At 44.3% G+C, this 27,986-nt stretch overlaps 1 protein-coding gene across 3 annotated transcripts; it reads right to left on the bottom strand.

The window, feature by feature from the left end:
- MAPRE1 (microtubule associated protein RP/EB family member 1) lies at positions 1 to 27,986 on the bottom strand. 3 transcript variants are annotated; one of them, XM_059892491.1, is made up of 7 exons: positions 27,431 to 27,986; positions 23,301 to 23,424; positions 13,180 to 13,325; positions 11,304 to 11,511; positions 8,642 to 8,763; positions 3,698 to 3,850; positions 1 to 1,703 (listed from the first exon to the last, which is right to left on the bottom strand). In XM_059892491.1, exons 2-7 carry the CDS (start codon positions 23,419 to 23,421, stop codon positions 1,647 to 1,649), a joined length of 807 nt encoding a protein of 268 aa, XP_059748474.1. In that variant the 5' UTR covers positions 23,422 to 23,424; positions 27,431 to 27,986; the 3' UTR covers positions 1 to 1,646. The 3 variants fall into 3 exon arrangements, with proteins under 3 accessions (XP_059748474.1, XP_024856211.1, NP_001068802.1); XM_025000443.2 differs by having other exon boundaries at positions 27,941 to 27,986; NM_001075334.2 differs by having other exon boundaries at positions 232 to 1,703; positions 27,907 to 27,969.

The following is a 27,986-nucleotide window of genomic DNA, read 5'->3' as shown; positions in this document are numbered from 1 at the left end:
TTGAAATACAGAATTTTATTTAGAAACTGTTTAAAAGTAGAAAAAAACCCTGTCAAGAAAGACCAGGTGGAAAATGGGTTCCCAACAAAATGGAATTTTAGGGCAACAGAAGTCGAAAAGGCCACAAAAGAGAAACAGCACCACTGCTGTTTGAACAGCGGCTAGCTACTTGCATTTTTTGGCATTGTTAATCACTGAATCTGGGTTTTCCTCTGAATTCCACACAGAGCATGCACTACACAACAATTTTATCATAAAATACCTGCTTGCTACACACATTTCAGGACAAGCTACCACCAGAAACAAATCAATACAAATACATCAGGGGCTGAACAATCTCAGTAGTGGGTGACACACACGTTGCAGAATTCTGCCAAACAAAGGAAATGAGTCGGCTGTGAGCAAAGCAAATGAGGGAGCTAAGGAATGAAATATTTTAAATATTAATAATTAATTCAGACATGGTACTATATTTTCTGCAAAAGAAAATTAACATTTAGTAACACACTAACATTTTTATCTCCAAAGAGATTAGTGCACTGGCAAAGTATTCCGATAACAGTGGAGGGCTGTGGACAGCAGGTACCGAAAACACCCAGCCTTGCAGATCCCAAGGGAGTGGTGGCCTTCACTGATCACTCCCTTTGCCAGAGGTCCAAAAAGAACTTGCAGTATGATCACCTGCCTGCTGAACTTCCACTCTAAGCAGCAAATTTTAAGGAGCCAAAGAGGAGTCCCCAGTGGGCAAGGGGAGCAGAGAAGAGGAACATGTTACATGTAAACTTAAAAGACAGTAAAACGGGACACAGCCCCCATTCAAATCCCAGAGATGTGGGCAAGTCCCCAAAAGCAGTTGTTAGGTTTAAAAACTGGACACACCTCATTTCAAAAAAAAAAAAAAACACGCACAGTACACAGAATTATCAGGGATAACTGGAAAATCACCAGAGAAATGCTCAATGAAAATCAAGCTCTTTGACTCAGACCTCTCAGGCCTGAAACACACCCTCTATTCATCCAGGCAACAATGCCTCTTGCTTCTTAACAGGCATGCTATTGGTCAAGGTCATCAAAATGGCTTACAAAATAACTTTTCAAATTTTGCTTTTGGGCCAACGTCTGGGCTTATGAGGATCAAGCAGTCCTGCGAAGGCTGGGAACAGCAGGTCCCAAAGGCTCCAGGTTCCAGCCCTTCCTTCCCAGACACAATGTCAAACACACATTTTATATTTTGAAATATGGAAGCATCTTTTAAATACTCTTAAGGCATTTATTTATTAAAACGTTCTCTGCCAAGATTTCACATTAACTTAAAATTCAAATCAGTCTTTACATTTCTCTACTGAGGTCTCCACCTTCTCCAGCTATCAGTGCTACCAGCATCCACAAAGCGAGCCCATGGTCAGCCTCTTTGTTCCCTGGGTGAACAACTAGATGTTAATACTGCTCTGCTACAAGGTAAACGCTCCTAACTCAAACTTATTGGAAAAGGAGTGAAACTTCTGCAAAGTGCACTTTTAGAAGAGGTACTTTTGCTTATGAAAAGAAACCAGTGAGTCCTCTAAGAATAATAAAAGGGAGTATTTTACAGTTAAGCACATGATTTGGAGTGAAGAATTCAGATGTTGCTCGGCTGGTCCAGGCTATTAATACTCTTCCTGTTCCTCCTGTGGGCCCCCTTCATCAGGTATCACGAAGCCTTCCTGAAATGGGAAGATGGGAGGGGAAAGCTATTATTCAACGCTGAATGAAAGACCAGTTTCTACTGTGGGTTCCCTTTCCTCATATTTAAAGCCTCTCAAAGTCAACGGTTCTTCCTGTCTCTACCACACACTTGGCATTGAATGGCACAAGACCAAGTGACTGCTTTTCTATTAGTTAGGCAGTGGAACCACATCGCACAGAAGGACAAAACTGAGCACAAACTCACCCGCACGCTGTTCAGGGTGATGGATGTGTCCACTGTCTTGATGATGGCAATGATGTCATACATCAAGTTGTCGTTAAACCAACCGAACCTCAATAAAGCTATTTAAGAAAACTGACCCTCAAAAATCCCTGAAGTCACCGTAATAGTACCAGATCATCTCCTCTCAATAACCTGTCCACATTGCCAGCTTTTCCTTCGTGCCTTCTTTTGACTGCACTTAGGTACCTGCATCCCCTTTAGGAGAAGGGGACGACAGAGGATGAGATGGTGGATGGCATCACTGACACAATGGACATGAATCTGAGCAAGCTCCAGGAGATGATGAAAGACAGGGAAGCCTGGTGTGCTGCAGTCCATGGGGTCGCAAAGAGTCGGACACGACTGGACTGAACAAGAAGGAACCTGCATGCTACTGCAGGTGCTGTGGGTGGTCTGTTTACCCACAACTAACTAGGCTGACCAAACATGAGAGGCATGGGAAACCTCGGATGTGTGGCTCCCACCTCACACACACTCCAGACATCTGGTATGAGCTAATGGCTGCTGCTGCTGCTGCTAAGTCGCTTCAGTCGTGTCCGACTCTGTGCGACCCCATAGACGGCAGCCCACCAGGTTCCCCCATCCATGGGATTCTCCAGGCAAGAACACTGGAGTGGGTTGCCATTTCCTTCTCCAATGCATGAAAGTGAAAAGTGAAAGTAAAGTTGCTCAGTCGTGTCCATCTCCTAGGGACCCCATGGACTGCAGCCTACCAGGCTCCTCTGTCCATGGGATTTGCCAGCCAAGAGTAGTGGAGTGGGATGCCATTGCCTTCTTAAAACACTTAGACTCCCCCTTCACCCACCATCTATTGTTTAAACTAAACCTCTATGGCTAAATTTACTCAACATATGACTCCACTAAAACAATACTCGGACTAAACCCAAAGACACCTGTATCTTCATTAACTCTGTCTGCATTATCTGGTATATAGCAAGCCTGAAACACAGGTTTATTGAACAAATTATCAACTTTTCAGTCATCAGTCTTAACACCCCCAAATTCACTTAATACGTTTAGAGGATAGTGCTAATAACATTAATGTTACCTTATATTTGTATATGGCCACATACTGTGAAACACTTAGGCAAGACACATACTATAGCTTGACCCTCAAGACCCTGCTGGGCATGGCAGAATTATTAATAATTATAGCCATTAAACAGTGGACAGAGCAAAATGTCAAATCCTAAATCCAGGGAAAATGAGTTTTCCCTATTCAGCTGCCGAATACACATGACTCCCAAGAGATCTGACCACAAGAGAGTGTGGAGAAATGGGAAGCGGGCACACTCCAGCGTGGGAGGAAAAAGGCACCTCTCACAGCTGTGGGCAGCAGACCTCAAACAGGGCCGTGTGCCTAACCCTCCAGGGCACACCTGGGGCATAGGAAAAAGAGGCAGCAACTCGGACCAAGGGGTCCACGCTGAGTGGGGTGGAGGCGGGGATGGCAGGATTAAGAGCACTTGGTGGCACTCGTGACCTACCAGTGGCCACAAGCTACAGAAGCAGGGCAGCCCGCCACCTCACTGTCCCTTGAGACCTCAAAGCAGAAGCTGAAGTGCCCCCCTCTGGCTGACTCTTGAGGGTCAATGATGAAGTCTTTAAATGAATGCTATGCTGAAACACAACAAGCATCAGTACTGAGCTTGCCAAAAACCACCACATAAAATGTATTTTCTCTTAGGTGGCAAAATGGCAAGAAAACATCCCCAAGTCAGCACATACGTCTGTGGCGTAGAGAATGTCCACAATCCTCTGCAGCACAGGGTTGTTCTCCCCCTCGTTCTCCTGGCAAATCAACTCAATGTTCCTCAGCTTTCCAAAATAGAAGTCTCTCTCCTTCTCCAAGTCTTCCACAGTCAGCTTCAATACATTGACCTGCACAAAACATTAGAAAGGGTCAGACACCTGGAATTCATACACCAACAACACATCAGATTAAACCTCCAACCCGGAAGGAGATGTGTGGTCTTTCATCAAATTCCCTAACAAGGACAAAACTCCCATTTTAATTTGATGTCAATTTTCTTCAGCTCCAGATCAATACCATGGGCTGATTCATGGCACTCTGACTGTAACAATCCCTGCAAAAGGACAGGCTACATGAGGAAACATGTAGGTATTTCTCAGAGACTAAGATAAGATCAAAGAGAAAAAGGCATGGCTGCTGAGACAAATATAGAAAAAGAATCCACAACCTGGCCCAGCAGAGTGGCTGCCAATTATATACTGAGTCCATACCAGGACACTTGGTCAGTTAATCCAGGTCTTTCTGCAAGCTGAAGTCAACGGTAAGGCAGGGTCTGGTCCAAGAGAGCAGGATAGAAATGATGAGCAGGAGGGCAAGACTATTTAAAAACAACTAATACTGGCCAAAGATAGCTAGCACTGAGGGGCACCTGGGCATAGAAACTCAATAGTTATTTTTCCCCCCAGTATGTTGGGGCTAGGGTGTGATCCATGACTAAAAGAAAAGCATCCTCTGATGAGAGGGTCCCTGCGTCACTCTCTCCCTCAAGACAGTCTCAAAAGGGAGAGACAAGGGCAGAGGAGAGGGGCACACCCCACCATATTCCACCCCTAGCTCCCTGAGCATATCATCAGCTCACCACTCATGCCACAGGATCTTCCAGGAGCCTCACTGAGGGACTCTAATTTCCACAAAGAGGCAATGACAAAACAAATCTCAGTGAATGGGTCAGGACTCTGTTCAGCCAAGAATAATAAAAGTCATAACTTTTATTATGTTATCATAACATAATAATAACAATACCATAACAACTCTCACAGTCCAGTGTGTCTTCATTCCAGAATACTCAACCATGACTCTCACTGAATGCAAATTACATGGCAAATGGTACAATATATCTTCTCAGGCCTTACAGGCTAGGGCCCCATGGAAAGCCCAGCCAGGGAATCAAAGGTGCAGCTGCTGAGAACAATGTGGGTAGTGGAATTCTGAGAGCCAGAGGCACTACAGGAACCTAGTCCACCTTCTGAACGTCTAGTTACTAAAACAGCTCATCCAGCTTCCCCACAGCCTGATAAAGAAGCCAGGCCCAACCAAAGGGATCAAGTCCTGCTCCCTCACAACCTGCAGTTGAGAGGCATCAGAGATGAGGAGCAGGTGACTGGAACCACCAGGACCATTTTGTCAAAGACTTAATTTCAATGTTTGCCATCAAAGGCCTGAACAGACCGATCCAGAATCAAGGCTCTAGAAACAAGGTTCTAGACACTCTCACTAAAGGAATTTAGCAACCACAGGAATCACTTTAAAAAATAACTGTGGGGCCTCCCTGCTGGCTCAGCAGTAAAGAATGGCCTGCCAACGCAAGAGACACAGGTTCGATCCCTGATCCAGGAAGATCCTACATGCTGCAGAGCAAGTAAGCCTGTGCTCTGCAGCAAGAGAAGCCACTGCACTGAGGAGCCCACACGCCCAACAAGAGAGTAGCCCTTGCTTCTGAAACGAGCGAAAAGCCCACAGAGCAACACAGACCCAGCAAAACCAAAAACAAATAATTTAAAAATAAATGAATAAAAATAGTTGAAAGTTTCAATAAAGTACTAACACCACCTAGTCGCCTGCAAAACAAAATAATTCATCCACCTCCACTCTCCCCACCCCTGCTTTAAATGCTGTTTGTAGCCTTTCCTTAAACTATCAGTTACTCCCGAAGTGGAGGGGGAGAAGGGGACTAAAGGATCAGAGGTGACTATCCCCAGCAGTGAAAGCTGCTTGGATCTTCGGCCCAAGGTCCATGAGTGAGAAGAGGCCCGTAATCACGAGAAGGAAAGGGAAGCACTTGGCGCGGCGCGGCAGCCTGGAGCCCACTCGTACACGCACGTTACACCGGCGCCTCCCTCGTAAGCCCACTGAAACCTCCTTCCACCTATACATCACCCAGGGCGCCAGAAACCAGCCCGACAGGCCCCACCCACAGGCCAAGGCAGCAGCCCTCCCTGACATCCCTCAACAACCATGAATCCACAAGAAACAATCCACAAGCATACAATTCTCTTACAGCGAAGTAATAGCTGGAACCCAGGAAGCCCAAGGAGAATGTTTTCGACCTGGCACTGGCCGATACGGTAGCTATGAGCCACAGGTGGTGTTCTGAGCACTTGAAATGTAGCCAGTGCAATTGAGACAGGCTGTAGCTATCAAATACACACTGGATTTCAAAGACCCAGTACAGTGTTCAAATGTAAAACATCTCACTGATAACTATTTATAATGATCACATCAGAATGCTAATACTTTAAATATATTGAGTAATGTGTGTTATTAGAATTAACCTGTCTCTTATTACAATTTTTTTCAGTGTGACTACCAGAAAACTTTCAGTTCTATATACGTATATCTCACATTTCCAGTTTACATTTTATTTCTACTCAATAGTGTTGCTTTGGAACAGTACATTTCTCCCAAATGACGTAAGAATGTGGAATCGGGCTTCCCTGGTGTTCCAGTGGTTGCAGTGCAGGGGACACCAGTTCAATCCCTGGTCTGAGAAGACCCCACATGGCTTGGAGCGACTAAGCCCATGTGCCATAAGCACTAAAGCCTATGTTCTAGAGTTTGTGCTCCACAAAAGAGAAGCCAACTGCAACAGGAAGCCTGTGCACCTCAACTAGAGAACAGCCCCAGCTCTCCGCAACTAGCGAAAACCCACGCACAATACTGAAGACCCAGTGCAGTCAAAAATAAAAATTACATTTAAAAAAACGAATATGGAATCACTGAAGCTATCCCAAGGCTATGAACACCAAAAGGTACTTTGTGTAGAACACACTGCCCACCAAGCCCGTGAGGCTCCACTTTTCATGACCAATATGGTCCTGTCTCCCAGACCTCCATCCCTTCATCAAGTGCACCACTTTTAATACTCTCAGGGTCAGAGAGATCATGTATACGAGCCATGGGAGTTAGTAACAGGGTGTGCAACCTGCAAAGAACCTAAAATCCTTCACATTGAAAATAAGAATGGTAAAAATCAAAGCCCTGTGCTGGCCACACACGTTATTTCTGAGGCAGGGCTGGGCAGGCTGGTGTGAGCTGCACTGCTGTCCTTCTCTGGAACCCCTCACGGAGCTGCTGCAAAAGTGAAAGCAAAACGCTTAATCCAGCACTGGCGCCTGCACTCTAAAAGTGCTGGTTTTGTTTTTGCTGTTAACAGTTGTATATTTCACCAAAAAAAAAATCTGACTCCTGTGAACTTTGAAAACATATTTCAAAACCTTTTTCACTCTATCAAGACCACAGACAAGAACTTCCATAATAATCACAACTGTCTTTCATCCACCCCCACTTACCCCATTTATCCCAAACCCTTCCAGGCACTTGGCAAAACGTCAGCTTGTGAAATCCATCCAACCACTGAGAGTAAAGTATCTGCCCCGCCGCATATGAGGCAGCGAGTTCAGAGGTTAACTGACTCGCCCCAAGTTAGAAGTGGAGCCAGGACCAGCCGCAAATCTACAGCCCCCTCAAATCCAGTGCTCCCTCACCTAGAACACCAGCTGGGCAGCAGTCCCATGGAATCCATCGCATCTTCTTCTGGAGACCGTGAGGCCAACCCTATGCTGGCTGCCAAGTCTCAGTACTGACACCTCTTTACTCTATTTCTGAGACCACTTTCTGTGTACACCTGTGCCTGGAAACCAGCAGTTCCAGGGACACCTCCTCAACCTCCAGGACTTCTGCACTCACAGCCACAGTGCCCACAGGGCGCTTGAGGCCGCCACAACCACGGGGATGCTGACCCGGTCACCTCCCACCCTCCCGAGGCACCTACACCGTGGGGCATATGCAGATCAGAGAACGAAAAATAACAGTGAATGTGGTCTTGGGGACAGGCTTTTAGGTCCTGACTTCCTCAGAGTTTGGTCTGGGCCACAAAAGGTTCTGGATTAAAGTGAGGCTGTTTCCCCCAAGCTTTAGGACTTGGCTTTCAGGAAAGTGAAAAGGTTCATTCCTAAACTCACAGGAATTACAGAGCATCCTTGATTTTTAAATCTGGAATTAATTACAAGGAACATCCAAAAGCAAACAAAACAACTATAAGAATTAGTGAGAAAATGTCTAAAAATCGAAAATTTGTTCTGATCTATGGAGACCTCTACCAATTATTTTCAGATACTTAACTGGTTCAAAACAAGACGTTTCAAATCATCTACCTATTAAGAAGAGAAAAGCCATAGGCTTTGCACATCAGCTGCACTCTCCATTCGATTCTCCAGTGAGCCAGGATGTCAGCAGGGACACTGTAGAATACTTTTTTTTAATTATTATTTAGAAAGGAGCTCTCCATTATCTCCTGTTAGAGCCAAAATTCAAGAGACAGTCTCTGAATCCCAGGAACCCTGACAGTGTTCCAGAGACTTTGAACAGGGTTCTACCTTATGCGTGCATTTCCAAACAGATACTGGTTTCTAATAGAAACAATGGAGCTTAGAAACAGCTGCCCACCCCGCTCTTCCATCTTCATGTCCATGCTCACAGTCCCCACACAGGTCCCAAAGCCCTGACACATGTCACGAGGACTGTTGTGATACACAGACAAGGCAGGTCTTCCCACAAGAACACAGACAAAGCTCCCCAGTCAGGGCAGCAAGCGCCCCTTCCCCCAAAGGGTTCCTGTTGTGGACACAGGAGATGCCTACCTGCTGCATCAATTCAGCTGCTTCGTCATCTCCATTCCCTACACCGGGATTCTTCCGCACCACACCCGGGCCAGCTTTAGGGGTTGCAGTAGTTCTGTGTGTTGTAATGGGCCTCTGTGGAGCTGAGAGGGGGACAGAGTTGGCTTTTTTTTTAAGAGGAGAAATTTCAAAACAAAAAGAACCCACCAGACAACAAGAGAAGGCTGTGACCAACTGCTCTCCACAGTTATGCAGTGAAGAGGCCTACCGCAGAGAGCCCAGCATGCAAGATTACACCCCATGATCACCCAAAGTGATTCTGCATCCTGGCAACACAGGGAAGTACCAATTTTAGCCATGATCTTTCGTGCTGGCAATAAGTCTTTTGGTGTGGTCTTTTTTCCGCTGGGGTGGACGGGACTATCATCTGAAAGAGGCAAAGTCAACCTGGTACAAACAGATGAACTACCTGAACCCAGCTCTAACTAAATGCACAGACAGGCAGCTTCATGGAGCAGAGGGAAAGAGCCCACAGCCCCAGCTGTGGGGCACCCATGACACCCCATCTGGAAAGTAAGGTGTCTCCCAACTCAGAACCTGACACTCCTTGGATTAGGAAGATGAGCGAGTGGGTAGAGACTGCTCTGACCACTAATGGCTTCCAAACCCCTTCCTGTTTCCTTGTTTAGAGGGTCAGGAGAGAAAAGCAGCACAGTGACTAGGATAGACAGACTTCTCTCAGTAAGAATGACCAAAGCAAAGACGAGGAAAACAGTAACGGGGCCAACCTATTGGCAAGTTAAAATAATAAAGAATAATCTGGAATGGGCTACCTCAAGGCAAATTTATCATTCATGACTTTAGTTATGCATTCAGCGAGTATTTTGCAAAGTTTATATATTATGCCAGGCTTAGAAATATCTCATCTTCCTAACATTCTGAACTATTCAACAACCATATGACCTTAAAGCCACCCAGAGTAACAGGCATTTCCGCTGGAGGATCTCTAGCATATGTTTAAACTGAAGACTAAATACTCAATCCAAGTCTCCACATGCCTGTTAGCAGCATCTGAAATGTGAAATGCACAGGGTTATCTATGCAATTCCCCATTCTAAAAAGCCAAAGAATCAAAGTACTCAATATCTGGAGAAATCTGAACCCTCATATACTCTGCTTGGGAAAATAAATGTTTCAGCCACTCTGCAAAACAGTCAGGTAGTTCTGTCAAACGTTAAACACAGAGTTATCACATGACCCAAAAATTCTGCTCCAAGAGTATGTACTCTTGGATACACACCCAAGAGAAATGAAAATATACGCCCACACAGAAACTTGCATATGAATGGTCATAGCAGCCCTGTTCATAATAGCTTAAAAACAGAAAGAACTCAAATCATCATCAACTGATGAATAAATAAAATGTGCTACAACCACACGATGGAATATTATTTAACCATAAAAAGGAGTCCTGATACATGATACAACATGGATGAACCTTGAAAACATTATGCTAAATGAAAGAAATCAGACATAAAAGGCCACATATTCTATCATTCCATTCAGAAATATTCAGAATAGGTAAATCCACAGAGGATCAGCAGTTGCCCAGGACTATCAGGGAGGGAGGAGTTTTGGGGAGAAATGGGAAGTGACTGCTACCGGGAGCACGTGAGGTTTCTTTTGGGGGGTAATGATAATGTTCTAAAACTGATTATGGCAATAGAATAACATTACCTATGTATGCACTAAAAACCATTCAATTGTACACTTGAAAACTTTAAATGCATGAACTGTATTTAAGTCAATCAAGAGCTCAATAAAGCTATAAAAATTACAAAGCACTCAACATCCCTTTCTACCTACCAGATAGATCAGCCCCTCCCTCAAGGTACTATCCAACTTTAATTAATGTTCTTGCCACCTTCTGGAAAGGAGGAGTTAGCATCTGTAGAACACCCACCGCTCACAAGGTACACACACATTCTGTGAGTATATCACTACAAACACATTTAGGAAAACCCACTAGGCCAGGACTTCAAAAGATAGTCTCTTATAAACAGCCTGCCCCTGCCTCCTGGATTCTGCTGGCATCACAGAACTTAGCAGCTGAGGTTCTAGGGAGGGCAGGGAAGCCGTGAATAAGCACAAGCAGCTGGTCTGCAGACAGAAGGACAATGCAGAACCAAGAGCAGCCCCCGAGGGACCTGGAAAGCTCTTTCAGTTTCTGAGAGTTCAGGTCCGGTTGCAAATTCCCATTCCAGGGCTCTAAGATGAAATGTCCTTGTGTTCCAACTAACTCTCCTTTATGTGAGCTAACCTGAGGGATTTCTATTCCATACAACTAACGAGTGTTGGCAAAACTGCAAACAGTAACTCATTCAGGCTTCAAGACCAGCTCTCTGGGGCCAGTACTGCAATTCCCCTCTTACAGAGGAAGAAACAGGGCAGAGATGAAGCGCTAATAGAGGCTCCAGAGATCTAAGAGCAAACGCTGGGCCCTGATGTCACAATCCATGCTCCTGCCATAAGGCTGGGATTATGCTACTTCAGATCCCTAAGCCTATGGCTACTGAATGAATGAATGAATACCTAGACTACCATTATTTGGAAATGGCATTATTTGTGCGGGGGGGGGGGGGGGGGGGTGGGGTGGGGGGGGCGCAGTTGGTTTGTTTTTTACCTGCACTGCTAGAGCTGAGAGGTTTCTTCGGTTTGTTCAGAGCGGGAGCAACAAGGGAGGGGGCCATTGCAGTTTCTTGACCTTGTCTGGCAGCCACAGGGTCATACTCTTTTCCATCATAGTTTGCATCAAAAAACTTCTTGAACCACTGAACAAATTCAAAATTGTCCTGAAACTTTCCTTTTACTAATTTGTCCACAGGAATTATCTGCAGAAAATTATAAGATTCTTTAGTTCAAAGCAAGAGGTTTCTGGCAGGCATCAAAGGTGTTCACATTCACCAAAATCAGTATAAAGCTCTGCTAAAAGGAGACAAAGAGGCAAGAACTAAATGTTCAGTAAGCCCCTGGAAGGTTGTAGAGCAAGTTTCATTCAATTTACCTTCCACAGAGAACTTAACAACAGCCAATCCCCACAGTTCAATTCCATCAAAAGAAATCAGAAACGCAAAAGAAACAAGTATCATACAGAAGTCACACACACATCCAAACACATTTTAAGATACGTCATTTCACTGTAAAAAGTAAACCTCCCATGGAACTTGCATGGCCACAGTGCCCGACACAAGGTACCAAGTCCAGACCACAAAATAACAAGTATTCTCGATGAACTGTGTTAAAAAAAAATTACCTTAAAAATAGGTCAAGGTACAGAATCAATCCTGGGATAGACTTCTACAAAATGGCATGTTTTTCAAGTAATTGCAATCCTATTAAAACACACTTTAAAGGACCCTCTAAGATTTTTATTGTGCTATCAGGTATTACTTTAAATGGTCAGAGCATAACTATCTTTTAACTCCTCAAGGATTCCAGTTACAATCTGAACTATCCACCCCTCTGAACAAGCAAACTTTAAAAAATTTCTTGGTATGAAACATTAACAAATAAAGCTAAATCTGGAACTTACTTCAAAATAATCCAGGACTACAGGGGGTGGAGTAGAGATAATATGAAATAAGACCACCCCTGAGTTGATGATCACGAAGTACACGGGGGATCCCTGCACTATTCTACTTTTATATACTCTAGGAATCTGCCTTATTCAAAACATTAATTCCATAAAAAGAAAAAGAAAAACTACTGTGTATAATAAGACAAACCTAGTTTAAACCATGCCTGACAACTAAATGATATCCTTACAATACTAATGCACATTTTATATATTGCAGAGACAATATTAAATTAAGACTGATTTCAAAGTAAATAAAAAATCAGATATAGAAGCAAGATAATTAGGGGGTGATTACAAGCTTTACTGAAAAATGTTCCCCGCCCTCAAAATGGCTTAAAGATTAAGCCTTTTTGATGGGGGGGGGGGACTGCTTAACTGCAATAACGTATTATCTACTAAAACAGAGGTTTTTTTCCCAATGAAGCTTGGTGGACTCTGTTTCTTATAGCTTCACATAACCTTGAGGGCAAGAGGGAACTTTCCAGCACCTACTAGCTATAAAAATATTGTAATTTATACTTTGGTTTTATACTTCACTAAAAAAGTCAAGCAGTTCTAGAATCTTCTCTATTAGAACTACTTATTCTACCATATGGTATGTTTTACAGAAGCAAATTCAGAGATTAAAAGAATTAGATCTCAGATTAATATATTACAGTTAAAAAAAAATGGGTACAGATTTACAGACTGGTTTTCCAGACAGCCGCCAACTTCACAATGAAGAAAGACGACCACACGGGAACCAGGGACAGGACAACAGAGGGACACATTGCTCCCCGTAAACTGTTAACTCGAGAAAAGATAACTATACAAATTGGGAAAAGAAAAACAAAAACATCCAAAGTCATGGGCCAGCACTGGTAGCCTTGGTAATCATGACGAGTTAAGAAATACCCTAAATGAAAGAATAAAGCTTACTTACTTTGTCAACACCCATCCTCTTAAAACCTGCTTGTAGTATTTTGAAGTTCTGGATGTATTCATGTTCTAGTTTGGCTTGGAATTTCACTTTCTTCAAGGCAATGGAGCCAGGGAACAACATGTCCATAAACTGACAGTAGGCAGCCCCTGAGTGAGTAAAAGAAGAAGAAAACACACACTGGAACATTAAACGCACTAGCTATTAAAGAAACAGGGTAAAAAGTTACCAACTCGCTTAACCCACGTACAATTTGAAAAGTTGTGGAAGTGTACCTACAAAATCCCAAAGCATCATTTCCACTTGACTTTGAAATCAGTAACAGAACTGTGGTTCTACTTAAGTTCTACAACATACCTGCAACCTGAAATCCCATGATGAAGAGAAAAGGAATGGTCCTATGAAATTTTAAGACTATTCTTTGTAGGAAACAGAAATGACAATAAAATGACAACTAAAAGAAAAATGAATGCCAGCAGGAGGAGGAGTTCCCCAATATGGCAAAGATCCGTCCTCTGATCAAAGATCCATCCTCTGACTTAGGTTAAAAACATATTTTTTCTAAGATGTCTGCCTCCCTGGGCTTTTTACATCTCTAAATAAACTTAATTAACCTATCAGTTTATAAACAAAATTGAATAGAAGGAATCTTTGAGTTTTTCCATTTAAATTTTTTCAATTTTAAAGGCCACTATAAGAAATTATTGCATATATTTCATCCCATTTGCTCCCCAATTTCATTCCTTCCTCCACTTATTCATTTTTATCCATCACTACCCCCAAAAGTGTTTTCTTGGCACTTAAAATTTAGGAATGCCATTTCTCTAATGCCTACTAAAATGCACTCTCCTAATAGAGGGCAGGCTCCATGTACACTTACTGTCTTTTCAGGAAAAGGAGACGAGAAATCCAGCGACTACGCAATAGGTGTTCTGCAGAATGAGGCAGCCTTAATAAGCATATTCAACTTATTTTACATCAGGCCAAACTGGCTTCCTGCCAGATCTGGCATAAAGAGTGCCATTATCGTTATTTTTGGGAAGATGCAAAGAGAGCTGGAGAAGGCACTGGCACCCCACTCCAGTACTCTTGCCTGGAAAATCCCATGGACGGAGGAGCCTGGTAGGCTGCTGTCCATGGGGTTGCTAAGAGTCAGACATGACTGAGTGACTTCACTTTCACTTATCACTTTCATGCATTGGAGAAGGAAATGGCAACCCACTCCAGTGTTCTTGCCTGGAGAATCCCAGGGATGGGGGAGCCTGGTGGGCTTCCATCTATGGGGTCGCACAGAGTCGGACACGACTGAAGCGACTTAGCAGCAGCAGCAAAGAGAGCAGAAGCACTTCAGTGATCAGAGTGACATTCTTAGTAGAAAGGAGCACTAGAAAGTGAAAGCCTGATTCCTAAAGTGGCTTGATTTATTTACTCATCCAACAAAAATATACTATGCGAATTCTATGTACCAGGCAGTGAATTAGCAATATTTATGCTTTTTAAAATAGAGGCACTAATAGCTTCCTCAATTTCGTAAGACAACGACCCAGTCTCTTTAACAAGTTAATAGCACGAAGAGTGATGATTGCTGCATTTTAAGGGAGATTTGAAAGTCCACTTTCTGTTGACTGCAATAATTTACCAACTGCAATATATAGATCTGGTTTGGATCCTGATACATACATACCAACTTAAAACACACATATACACAAGGACATAATCTATGAAGCATCTATACCTACAGCACTGCTTCACACATGAAAGATATTTTTTCTGAACCAGCAAAATAAAGTACATTTACTAAATACACAGTTTTCTCAAGCCATTCATGAGACTTTCCATTCAAAACCACTTAAAAGCATCAGTCATCTGCTCTTAAAAACCTGCCTGAAGAACTTTCAGTTTTTATTTTAGAGCTAGAAGAATCCTTAGAGCCATTATAAATTTAAAACCTGACGACCAAAAACTGCGGCTCACGACCACAGAGGCCAGAGACCAAGCTTAGAGCCAGATTCCAGGTATTCTGACTCCCTGTCCACTGCTCTTTCCTATGTCATTATGCACTTTCTTAGAACACCCTACTCCAGACTAAAGCATTTCCTGGCTCAGGGAAGAAAGAGGTATATACCATGCTGCTACACTCTAGCTGGCTGAAACAGAGATAATATACAAAGAAAAACACAAGGACTTCAATAAAAATAGACAAATCAATTGGACAATTCACACACACAAAAATGTAAACACCTAATAAACACACGGGGATCCAACCTAAGGGATCTAAGGGAATCATTTCTTTTTTTTAAATATACCAAGGGGAATTCCCTGGCAGTCCAGTAGCTAGGACTCACAGTACAGCCAAGAAAAAGGAAAAAAAGTAAACTTAGAAGAAAGGGGAAAAAAAGTAAATTTAATAAAGTAACACACATTAAAAATACATCTAGCAAAGACTTACACATGAAAGTTGTATAACTTCATTCAGGAGAGGAAAAAATGGAAGCAACCTGTATGTCCAAGAGCAGGAGCAATCAGTTACATAAATTCGCACAACACTGCCTAAGAGAGTATTACGCAAGCAATCAAAGCACATTTTTTGGCGGGGGTTGGGAGAAGAGCTCAAGACTTAATGTTAAAAGAAAACGTAAGATACAAAAACGTTATCTATAACATGTCTTCATATATGTAAAAACGTTCATCTTTATACGTATAGAAAAAAACTGGGAGAAAGCACACTGTATTACACCATACAAGGTTACTGTTTTGGAGATCAAATATGACTGAACAGTGGCCATCTCTGGGAGGTGGTATGGAACATATTATTTTTTAAAATATTATTATATACAATGAAAATTACTTTTATTATAAGCACACAAAATAAGAAGATAAATGCTTAAAAGGAAGAAGTCTGTCAGGTGGTTATTTACAAAAGGGCTCAACACTCCTGGCCTGTAGATGTCTCAAGTGGGTACAGAAGAGGTTCAAAGGGGCTTTCCTTCCAGTCTCGGCCTTAATAACAAAGCCTGGCAACACAAGGTGCAGAAGAGGACTGCTCTTAGATGACCGCTATCCCAGTGCTTTGGGGCAGGAGAGCAGGTTCACGTAACCTGTGGCTGGAAGATGCAGACAGCCTTAGGGTGGGACCAGATGTGTCATGACATCAACCACCAGGTCTCCGCTGACTACCACAGCGCCGTCCTACGGAGATCTGTGCTACAAGCAGAGAACACACAGGGCACAGTGCAGCCCTGCGCCCAACGCCTGCACTATCTCAAGTGCACAGGCTCTCAGCCATCTTGGGCCAGGGCCCCTTGGAGAATTAGATGAAAGCTGAAGTCAACAATCTATACAGGCCAGGACTTCCTTGGTGGTCCAGTGGTTGGCAAGTCCATCTGCCAAATTAGGGGACAAGGGTTTGATCCCCAGTCCAGAAGATTCCATATGTGGAGAGGTACCACAACTACTGAAGCCTGTGCGCCCTAGAGCCCACACTCTGCAACAAGAGGAGCCACCGCAATGACAAGCCTGTGCATGGCAACTAGAGAGTCGTCCCCCTCTCGCTTCGACTAGAGAAAGCCCACAAGCAGTAATGAAGACCCAGCACAGTCAAAAATTTATTAATTTTTAAAAAATGATTCATGTTGATGTATGGCAAAAACCACCACAATATTGTAATTATCCTCCAATTAAAATAAATTTTTTTAAAAAATGAGTTTAGGTGTGAGACTCTGACCAAGAGCATCACCATAACTAAGAGTGAGGGGAAAAACAGATTAAAACAAAAAAGAGAATTCTACGTAAGACAGATGCCCTCCTATCAGAAAACTCCACATTAAGAACTCTCAAAGTTTTACACACAGGAAACACGCTCCATTAAATGCAAAAGTGTTCAGGCTTTGGAAGTAGGTGAGGCTTAAGTCATTTTAAAGGTTGAATACAATTTGGAAATAGTCCCTGTCCAGGCATCAAAAAAATAACCAAAACAATCTGAAAATAGAAGACTGTGAGGCGTCATTAATGCAGACATTAAAAGTCGGTCTGAAGACATCTGAACATGAGAAAAACTACCCTATTTTAATTTTAAAAGAAAGAAAACTGTACAACACTGTGTGCTTGTATTTGATACTTACTACAACAGTCTGTAACAGCAACAGACTGGAAATAAATGAAATGTCCATTAACAAGGGACTGATTCAAAGAAATGACGGTGCTACAGAGCCACAGAAGGAGAAAGCGGCGCATGCTGCACGGGCAGTGGACGCTCTCCAGAACGCCCGACGTGCTCGAGCGCCCCCGGGCGTGTAGAATGGGGGAAAGAGAAGCACACGCACAGAACATGGGCAGATGGACGTTTCTGCTCCTACACACTCTCCCTGGAGGCCACCCAGCTGACAACACTGGTCACTTCTGCTCTTTTCACAGGAAGGCTTTCCACTGTTTATCTTTTTGTTTCTTTTGAATTCTAAACCATTTTGAGACTTGGTTATTCAAAACGTATGTCAATTACATTTTAAAATTATGGAAAATACTGAAAATACAGCTAAAATGAGTAACCTTGGACAAGTCAGTTAACTTCTCTCAGTTTCTCTATAACATGGGGATGACAGACCTTACCTTCAAAATACAATTACAAGATAACAGTGATTATCACTTGTGACAGTACAACAGATTACAGTTTTATTCTTAATGTTTCTATGTTGCTGTTCAGTGCTAAGTCGCATCCGACTCTATGCAACCCCGTGGACTGCAGCACACCAGGCTTCCCTGTCCTTCATTGTCACCCAGCTCAAATTCATGTCCATTGAGTCAGTGATGCTATCTAAACATCTCATCCTCGGCCACCCACTTCTTTTTTGCCTTCCATCTTTCCCAGCATCAGGGTCTTGTCCAATGAGTCAGCTCTTCATATCACGTGGCCAAAGTATTGGAGCTTCAGCTTCAGCATCAGTCCTACCAATGAGTATTCAAGGTTGATTTCCTTTAGGATTGACTGGTTGGATCTCTTTGCACTTCAACAGATCAAGAGTCTTCTCCAGCACATTTCCCAAAACACCAATTCTTCGCCATTCAGTGTTCTTTCAGTCCAACGCTCATACCGTACGTTACTCCTGGGAAAACCAAAGCTTTGACTCTATGAACCTTTATCGGCAAAGTGATGTCTCTGCTCTTTAATATGCTGTATAGGTTTGTTGTAGCTTTCCTTCCAAGGAGCAAACATCTTTTATTCTCGTGGCTGCAGTCACTATCTGCAGTGATTTTGAAGCCCAAGAAAATAAAATCTGTTACTCTTCCAATCTCTCCCCTTCTAGCTGCCATGAAGTAATGGGACAGGATGCAAAGATGTTAGTTTTTTAATGTTGTGCTTTAAGCTAGCTTTCTTTTTTAATACATTTCTATAAAGAAGACCTAATTACTTATACTCAGAAGAAAATAAGTTTGTCTTCTGCTTCAATTAACACAAAGAGGTATTTGAAGAATTAATTAAGCAAAAAAAAATTTCAAGAGCTACTTTCGTGAGCAGAGGAGTGACTCAATAAAAATGGTCTCTTCAAAAGGCCGTAGACAACCATGGGACAAGCAGAGAGGTGTGTAGGGCCCAGTGCAGAGGCCACTGTGGCAGCAGCCTGCAAACTGAGAAAGGCTACAGCCAAAAGACCCTGCAGAAGACCCAGAACTCTGTGAGTTAGCCTCAAAGGATGCTTCTCAGGCCTGAGACATTGGAAGAATGGCCGAATTCAGGTCCAAAATGGAAAAGGGAGTCAACTTGAGAAAACAAAATGGGAGAGGCCTGGTCAGGGGCAGGTCTCCCTCTCAGAACGGCTCCAGAAAAAGACTGACAGCTGTTTTATATAAACTAAAGGCACCACGGCCCCACAATAAGCTAAGAAGAAAGGAAATCTAGCATTTGCCTGGGAGCATCTGAACACCTCTCCCATTCAGCAGAGCACAGGAACTGTGAAGCTGGCTGGCCTGGACAAGAGAAGGCAAAGAAGGGAGCTCTGAGGACATTCACACTCAGAGCACCATGCTGGGCCCTTAGAAAAGTGCAGAGGGGCCTGGTCAGGGACTGGAACCGAAGGGAGAGAGGAATGGAATGGAAAGCAACCAGCATTCTTCACCCCCTCTCCCAACTCCAGTTTGTTTTTTTTTTTGGCCTTGCCATCACGCTGGTGAGATCTTAGTTTCCCAACTGGGGATTAAACCCAGGCCACAACAGTGAAAACCCCAAATCCTAACCACTAGTCTACCAGGGAAATCTTTTTTTATTCTTTCCTTTCCTGCATCCCCCTTTTGACACAAGCAATCCCTCATCGCAATCACTCTCTGTGACCAGGGTCTTTTTTCTTGATAACTATCTTTCCAAAATACTTGATGACTAACTCTCCAAAACAGAGACTACAGAACATAATGAACCTTGAAACAACCAGCCAACCCTATCACTGAAGTCCTCCGCACCTTATCTCACTACAAGAGCCAAGCAGAGGTTCCTTTCACCGTTGGACGCAGGGAGCACACAATGCTGATAAACTCAGCCACTTTGCAGGCAGCCAGCACATGAATAGTGTAGAACCTCAGGGCTTTGCCCTCTCGAGCGGAAAACCTATTCCTACCTCTCAAAGCTTGTGCACGGTCAGAGAATTCTGGTGTGCCTGCCTCTCTGCTTAACGAAGGTAAGATCAGGAGGGACCAGGCACCAGTGATAAAGGTCCCTGGGATTCTCCTGAGGCCTCAGTAAACACAAGGATCTGAGGAGCCTGGCTTTCTCTCTGACTCCAATCCCCTGGAAGCAGACCTTCTTCAGGGACACAGTGTCTACAGTTCATCCTGTTTGGAAGCTGAGACCCCATTTCCTAAACACCAACATGCACACAATGCAACCTCTACATACTCAGAAAAGCCCCACACCACTCTCAAGGGGGGAACAAGCTGTGAACAGAAGTTTGTTTACATATTCACAAAGTATTCTGAATGTTCCACTGGGAAAAAGCACTTTATAATAAGAAAAATGGCAGGCAGCAGGCAAAATTCAAACTCTTTACAGATTTTAAATGAAACAATATCGCTATAATTGGTAATATATTTTAATTTGTTCAACTCTCTTCCAAATGCTTCTTTTCAAAAGATATAGCATGGATGAACTTCCCTGGTGGTCCAGTGGTTAAGAATCCACCTGCCAACACAGGGGACATGGGTTCAATCCCTGCTCCAGGAAGATCCCACATGCCAAGGGCAACAAAGCCCATGTGCCACAACTACTGAGCCCATGATCTGCAACAAGAGAAGCCATGGCAATGAGAAGCCTGTGCATCCCAACTACAGTAGCCCCCACTCACTGCAACGAGAGAAAGCCCACAGGCAGCAATGAAGACCCAGTGCAGTCAAAAAAATAAAATAAAAAGATAAAGCATGTACACAGCAGAAAGAGTACAGGCTATGTGGCCAGAAAGATCTGGATGCAAAATCAGGCTCTATAATGCATAAGCTGTGCCCCATGCAGGCTCCTCTGAAAAACAGCAATGTGTCCTGTCCCTTGAGAAACCCAGCCTCACATCCAGGGGCTGGCACAGAATCAGTATCTGAGAGCTATTTTTACAGGTGAGTCTCACAACAGCCCAACAGGTGAACCAGATCTTAAGAGCTTCCCTGGTGGCTCAAATGGTAAAGCGTCTGTCTGCAATGCAGGAGACTCAGGTTCGATCCCTGGGTCAGGAAGATCCCCTGGAGAAGGAAATGGCAACCCACTCCAGTATTCTTGCCTGGAGAATTCCGTGGATTCAGGAGCCTGGTAGGCTACAGTCCACGGGGTCGCAAAGTCAGACACAACTGAGCAACTTCACTTCGCTTCACTTATCCCAGTTTACAGATGAAGAACCAGAACATCAGGGTCCCATCAAAAGTCACACGCTTAGGGCAGACTGGGGTCTCTTCGTGCCCTGACTACCAACGACAGCTCCCTGACTGAATGAGAGAAACCTGGAGCCAGATGAGCACACGTACAGTCTTACCTACACATGAAAAGAGATCTCATTTTTTAATTAAGTGAAATACATCTTGAACTGTATTTATAGAAAAAGACAAATTTCAGGGAGAAATTGCTGGTTAAAAAGCTGGCTCCAAACAAAGTTAAGATGACCTCATCCCCCCCCATTAGTCATTAATCACGGGGCAAACGAGTGCTTTAAAAGCCTCCAACAAAAGGGGATGTGGTGGTGAAATGAAACTAGAGGAAAAGCAGCACAGATCCAACGGCACCTACGACTCACAGAGAAACTGACGCTTAGTAGGCGTGACTCCTGGGCCCCCCCTCACTGTACGACTTCACAACGAGCCTCTCTGACCATCTATAGAACTGGGATTAAATCTCACAGAGGAAGTAACAAGACCAGCAAATGAAACTAAGACCAAGACTCAGCTACAAAATAAGGAAGTACAGAAGCTGAATTCATTTAGAAAATTTTCATATAAATGAAAGCAATAATTTTAAGGAGATGTGAATGGCACTAGTTGGTCAAAGAAAAGTCTGAAGAACAAGTATGGTACAGAGGCTGAAGGACATGGGCTCTTGATTTCAAATATGGTTCAAGCCTCAATTCTATTCTGGGTTGTTTAAACCTATACTTATTATTCAATTTCTCTAAGCCCATTTTCTCATCTGTAAAAAAAAGGTTAATAAACATCCCCACCTCACAGTTCAGTTCAGTCCAGTCACTCAGTCATGTCCAACTCTGCAACCCATGGACTTCAGCACACCAGGCCTCCCTGTTTATCAGCAACTCCCGGAGTTTACTCAAACTCATGTCCATTGAGTCGGTGATGCCATCCAACCATCTCATCCTCTGTCGCCCCCTTCTCCTTCCACCTTCAATCTTTCCCAGCATCATGGTCTTTGCAAATAAGTCAGCTCTTCGCATCAGGTGGCCAAAGTATTGGAGTTTCAGCTTCAACATCAGTCCTTCCAATGAATATTCAGGACTGATTTCCTTTAGGATGGACTGGTTGGATCTCCTTGCAGTCCAAGGGACTCCCAAGAGTATTCTCCAACACCGCAGTTCAAAAGCATCAATTCTTCAGCACTCAGCTTTCTTTATAGTCCAACTCTCACATCCATACATGACTGCTGGAAAAACCATAGCCTTGACTAGACAGACCTTTGTTGGAAAAGTAATGCCTCTGCTTTTTAATGGGTTGTCTAGGTTGGTCATAACTTTCCTTCCAAGGAGTAAGCGTCTTTTAATTTCATGGCTGCAGTCACCATCTGCAGTGATTTTGGAGCCCCCAAAAATAAAGTCTGTCACTGTTTCCCCATCTATTTGCCATGAGGTGATGGGATCAGATGCCATGATCTTAGTTTTCTGAATGTTGAGCTTTAAGCCAACTTTTTCACTCTCCTCTTTCACTTTCATCAAGAGGCCACCTCACAGAGGTACAGTGATAAAAAGATATTTGAAAGCATTTACATAACCCTGGCACACAAGTGTTCAATTAAATAACTGTTGTTATGATTACTAGGAGAAGCTGAAGGTTCTAATTCTCTACCCAAAGATCAAGATAAGAATTCAAGTAGCAGCAGGATATACAGCTCATCCTTCTACTGTCATATTCTTGACCCCACCTCCTATCTGGGGTAAATCCATTTTAATAAGCCTAACACATAATGTATGTTCTCGTTTTAAATCAGCACTTCTCTGTCATATTCTTAACAAACAGTAGTTCAATAAAGTTGTGGCTGAAATAGCAAACCGGCCTGACTTTGGTCTTGAGTTATGTGGAAGTAAGAAATGCCACTGATAAACTAATACAGAACTAGAACAATTACAATTATTGTCCTCAAATATAAGTCACTTCAAATCTGGATGCAAAGAGTGCAGACGGAGCAGCTGAGGCTAAGTAAGCTGCAGGCCTCAGAATGGAGCCGCTATAGCGGGCGACGGTGGACATACAGGCCAGAAGAGAGCAGGCTCCTTTCAAGCACAGTCCCACTCACAAGTGGAACCAAGGCAAGGCTGAAACAAACAGAGCAGCCCTAACACAGAACCCGAACCTGTGGCTTTTGCAATCAGACATGGACCGACCTGTGCATCCCTGAAGGACCCACAGGCTTACTTGGGGAAAGGGGTCTACTGAACTCTTACCTGAGCACAACTGTTCGATCTTTGTCAGATTCAACTGCAGAGACTCATTGATCCAGGCCAGCATGTCATGTCGACTGAGGTTATCACTGGTGACCGACGTTGAGTACACGTTCACTGCCATCTTCTACAGCACGTGAGAAAAGAGAAGGGATCGCATTACTGGGCAGCAAGAAAGCGCAAGCATTTCCTGGAGTCACCAGAGCAGAAGTATGGGGACACTCAACTTGGAAGCCTCACCCCCATTCTTCCCCAAGATACCAAATCAAAGACCTAGGGTTCCAGCCACAAGCCTAGATTTCCAGGAGTAAACATAACCTGAAATGAACGGCTCAACACCAGCCAGCCTAAAATTCAGGCCCCATTTTAATGTGACTGGTATAAAAATGTGCTTGCTATGCTATGCTATGCTAAGTCACTTCAGTCGTGTCCGACTCTGTGTGACCCTATAGACGGCAGCCTACCAGGCTCCCCTGTCCCTGGGATTCTCCAGGCAAGAACACTGGAGTGGGTTGCCATTTCCTTCTCCAATGCATGAAACTGAAAAGTGAAAGTGAAGTCGCTCAGTCGTGTCCGACTCTTAGCAACCCCATGGACAGCAGCCTACCAGGCTCCTCCGTCCATGGGATTTTCCAGGCAAGAGTACTGGAGAGGGGTGCCATTGCCTTCTCCGATAAAAATGTGCTTAGAAAACATCAATTCATTTATCCATTAATGTATCAAAATGTTTACACCAGTTTTCTTCAGATGGTGGGCTTTTTATTAATTTCTCTTTATAGTTTCCACTACGAAGTTCTCCGAATTTTCTTAAAGACTATGTCCACTTTTACAATAGAAAAAGTAACCTTTTCTATAACCTAAGTACTACTGAGGTGGTGGCAAATGACCTCACAGAGAAGAGTCCTTAGTAAAATTCTCTGCTGAACCTACTGAGGACAGGAGGCCATCTGTAGGCTTACTAAGCACCAGGAGCTTAGCAGACACTTGGCTAAGCTAAGTGAGAAGCTTAAGCAGAGTGGCTACAGCCCCGCAAGCAGGAGGGTAAGGAGCAACAGAAGTGGGAAAAGTGAAGAAGCCAGATCCTGTTAGGACTCTGCAGGCATGATGAATTCAGATGTTATCTCTTAACTGTTCAAGAATCCCTTCCTGGGATTTAAATGGGGGAGAATCACCATTTAAGTTTGAAAAAGGTCACCAACTGCTGGTGAACAGATAATGGGAAGAGAAGATTCAATATGAGATAAGGGCAGGTGGATCCAGACCTAAATGAGATTCCTGGGCAATTACCATGAGGACTCATGACTACGCAACAGCAGTCCCCAACCTTTTTGACACCAGGGACTGGTTCTGTGGATGGCAGTCTTTCCATGGACAGACTGGGGAAAGGGGGGAGGAGGCAGGCAGGATGGTTTTCAAATGATTCAAAGTGCATTATGTTATTGCGCACTTTATTTCTAGTATTATTATATCAGCTCCACCTCAGATCATCAGGCATTAAATCCTGGAGGTTGGGGACTTCTGCTAGAAAATACTAAATTTCACAATGACCAACACTTGTAATTTTCCTCATTTCATGTGACATCAATATGATCAATGGGGGAAGAAAAACTCAGGAAATTTGGAACCACCATGGGACTCTGAGCACTTCATTCCTCCACCAAGGGACTAGCTAGTCTTCCCTTGCGTCTCCAGCACACCTCACAAGTCAAACAGCTACAGAATGTGAGGGCCGGAAATGATGGAGATCTACCACACAAGCTCCTCTTTATCTGATGTCTCAGGCTTGTGCCCTCACACCCCACATCCCCCTCCCCTGAGGACTTGGCACAGCATATCACACAGTGGGCTCAGGAAAGGCTACCTGTCTTCAGGCTGGCAGGACAGTGTCAAGCAGAGAAAAATGTGTCTCAGAAAGCAAATTATCAACTCTCTTACCTAAACTCAGATGATAAAACCATGTTATACTAGAAGTCAACACAATTTAGTTCCTGACTCCACTGGGAAATTAATCCCTATGTTCCCACAGCATTTCACTCAAACCTCTACAACTGTCATTATCTCTTCATTTCTGAATCATTCCCAGATGGGATCTGAACCAGTAGGAAATTTGCTCTATGCAAAGGGCTGAGTATTTGAAGCCTGGGTTTGAACATGAGGCTCTCACTCAGTTGTATGAACTTGGGCAAGTTACTTAACTTCAATACACCTCATTCATCTTATGAGTGAATGCCCCCTATTTGAGGTGACGTTTAAATGAGGTAAGGCACAAAAAATGGTTTGGTATTAAACAAACAAGTCCAGGAGAGAGACCTTGTCTCATTTATCCTATCTCCAGTGCCAAAAACAGCACCTGAGACCTGTCACTACCATCTCTCACCTCCATCCACTGCAACAGACATCAAATTAGTCTCTGTCTCAAACTGTTTTTATGCAACACCCAAGGAGAATTTTCTGAATCAAAAATCAGACCAAGTGACTTCTGTGTTTAAAATCCCTAAAGGAAGAAATGAAATGCAGACTGTGTGGTATCAAAGAGAAACACATGCAAACAAAAACCACCACAGCCCCAGGGTGAGCACCTGTAATCTATTTTGGCGATATTCATACATACATCCATCCGGTACTGTGTGTATCATGCTGCCATAAAATGTAAGCAGCTGGTAAAGCCACGTGTGTCTCCTGACCACACCTCAGCTCAGAAAACCTTAATGGCCTTTCCTCATCATAAATTTAAAACTCTTTCATTAGCAGCACATTAATACCTGGCCCCATGTGCTCCGCAAACTCTGCAGCCACTGAATACATGGGGCTAGGCACCCTGTGGATGTGCAATAAACATCCACTGACTCAACTATTTAATTTGCTCTTCCAGGCAGTCAAAAGAGACCAGCTCTCAGAGCCTCAGCTACAGCTAGCGACAGCTCATTCTCTTCCTCCATAAGGATTCCTCTGCTTGGCCTCAATGGAAGAAAGACCCCATGATCACCATATAAACCTCACCCTTCCTTGATCCACATTTAAACTTCCTTAAAAAAGCCTCCCCTTACCTCTCCATATATAGCCTCTCCTAAAGGCTCCCAAACCCACTCCAATTCAAGGCTGGTTGATGAGCACTTATCACTTTCAAGGTACCATACTGAGCACTATGGAATGGGCGGAGGGGACCCCCCCCCAAAAAAGCAATGTGGCCCTAGGTAAATACCTCACCTTTCCGGATCACAAATAGCTCATCTGCTCATCCCGAGGAGGCAGTGAGGATTAACTAAGACTCTAAGTGAAAAACACAGCATGTCCTAAGCTTCCCTATGTGTCATAAACCGCTATACATTTCTTAACCACAAAAACTGTATACATATATACACCATCATAAAGGGCACACTGGAAACACACTGTCTAGATCTGGACCTCAGGGAAGCAGCGTAATACAGAGATTAAGGGCCTGGACTCAAAGAGTCACAGACTTGAGTTCAGCCACTTGCTGGACACCATAAAGCAAATAACCTCTCAGAGTCTCGGTCCCCTAATTTGTAAAATGAAGATAAAATCTGTTAAGAGGCAAGTGCAATATTAAATGACATAAAACCACACAACACCTGGCACATAGCAAGTGCCCAATTAGCAAAGAGCTGCTATTACCACTACTCTTACAGATACCCCATCAGAGAGGTGGATGGCAGGCCTGGTGCATCTTCCTTCAATGAACTTCAGGAGTTTCAATCCCAAAATGGAGTAGAAGCCCAGCTCTGCCCTGCAGCACCCCAGGTCAGCTGTGAAACCACGTACTGAAAAAGCACTGTTTATATAACCCTATTACACTGTCCCGCCAGTGATCATACGAAATTCTTTTCCATATATTAATTTTCTCATTTCCATGTATTTTTTCATTTTCGGTCTCCCCACCACAACGTAGACTACTAAAAAGCAGGCCTTTGCCCTCCTGCTCCTGGGTGTATGGCCAGTGCTTAACACAGTGCCTAGCGCTCCGTGGACGCTCAACAAATACTGATGAAGAAAGGAAGAAGTCCAGGGAGTTGGCTTGCTTTTCGCCATACTCGGGGACAAGCCCTTTGTAGTACTATCTTTCTCTCGCGTTCTACAGATGAGGAAACTGAGGCCCAGAGAGGTTAAAGCACCTGCCCAAGGTCGCACAGCAGGGAATTCAATACAGATTGGACTCCAAAACCTGGACTCTTAAATCATCAGGCGGCCCCGTCTCCTACAGTGGGGGGGTCCTCAGAACTTCCAGCAGGCCCACTCCAACTCCACACACGCCCCCTACCCGGCCCAACCACCCCGGAACCTCCTGCCTCCTGTCCTGGTTCCACGCCTAGGCCGCGGCCCATAAGCCCCCACGCCGCCGAGGGGCAGCCCCCACTTCCGGCCCGACGCCCCGCCCCCGCTCCCCCAGCCCCCCCGGCGGAGCGAAGAGCGCGCGCCCCCCAGCCCGCGCGCGCCGGGTCATGGCCCCGCCCTTCCCCCACCCGGCCCGAACCGCACCGCCGTGGGGAGCGGCCCGAGCACTGCCCGCGAGGCCCACTGGCGCTCGGCTCGGCTCGAGGCCCGCCCAGCCGCCCCCCAGCCACCGCCCCGTGCCCGCTGGCCGGCTCACCGGCTCTCGGTTGGACCGCGTCCGCTACCCGTACCCGGCTCCGGTTCCGTCTTCGTCTCGTTCAAACCGCCTGACCCCGC

Source organism: Bos taurus, chromosome 13 (assembly GCF_002263795.3).
Source record: "Bos taurus isolate L1 Dominette 01449 registration number 42190680 breed Hereford chromosome 13, ARS-UCD2.0, whole genome shotgun sequence".
Taxonomy (NCBI): Eukaryota; Metazoa; Chordata; class Mammalia; order Artiodactyla; family Bovidae; genus Bos; species Bos taurus.
The sequence above is the reverse complement of the archived record's forward strand: the minus strand, read 5'-3'. Positions and strand labels throughout refer to the sequence as shown.

What these genes read in the sequence shown, in the direction of transcription:
- MAPRE1 (XM_059892491.1), bottom strand. Translation starts at nt 23,421, where the DNA reads ATGGCAGTGAACGTGTACTCAACGTCGGTCACCAGTGATAACCTCAGT. An exon ending in AGAGGATGGGTGTTGACAAA is followed by an intron (nt 11,512 to 13,179) that starts GTAAGTAAGCTT and finishes AATTTTCTGCAG; the next exon opens with ATAATTCCTGTGGACAAATT. An exon ending in CAGCTGAATTGATGCAGCAG is followed by an intron (nt 3,851 to 8,641) that starts GTAGGCATCTCC and finishes TGTTTTGTGCAG; the next exon opens with GTCAATGTATTGAAGCTGAC.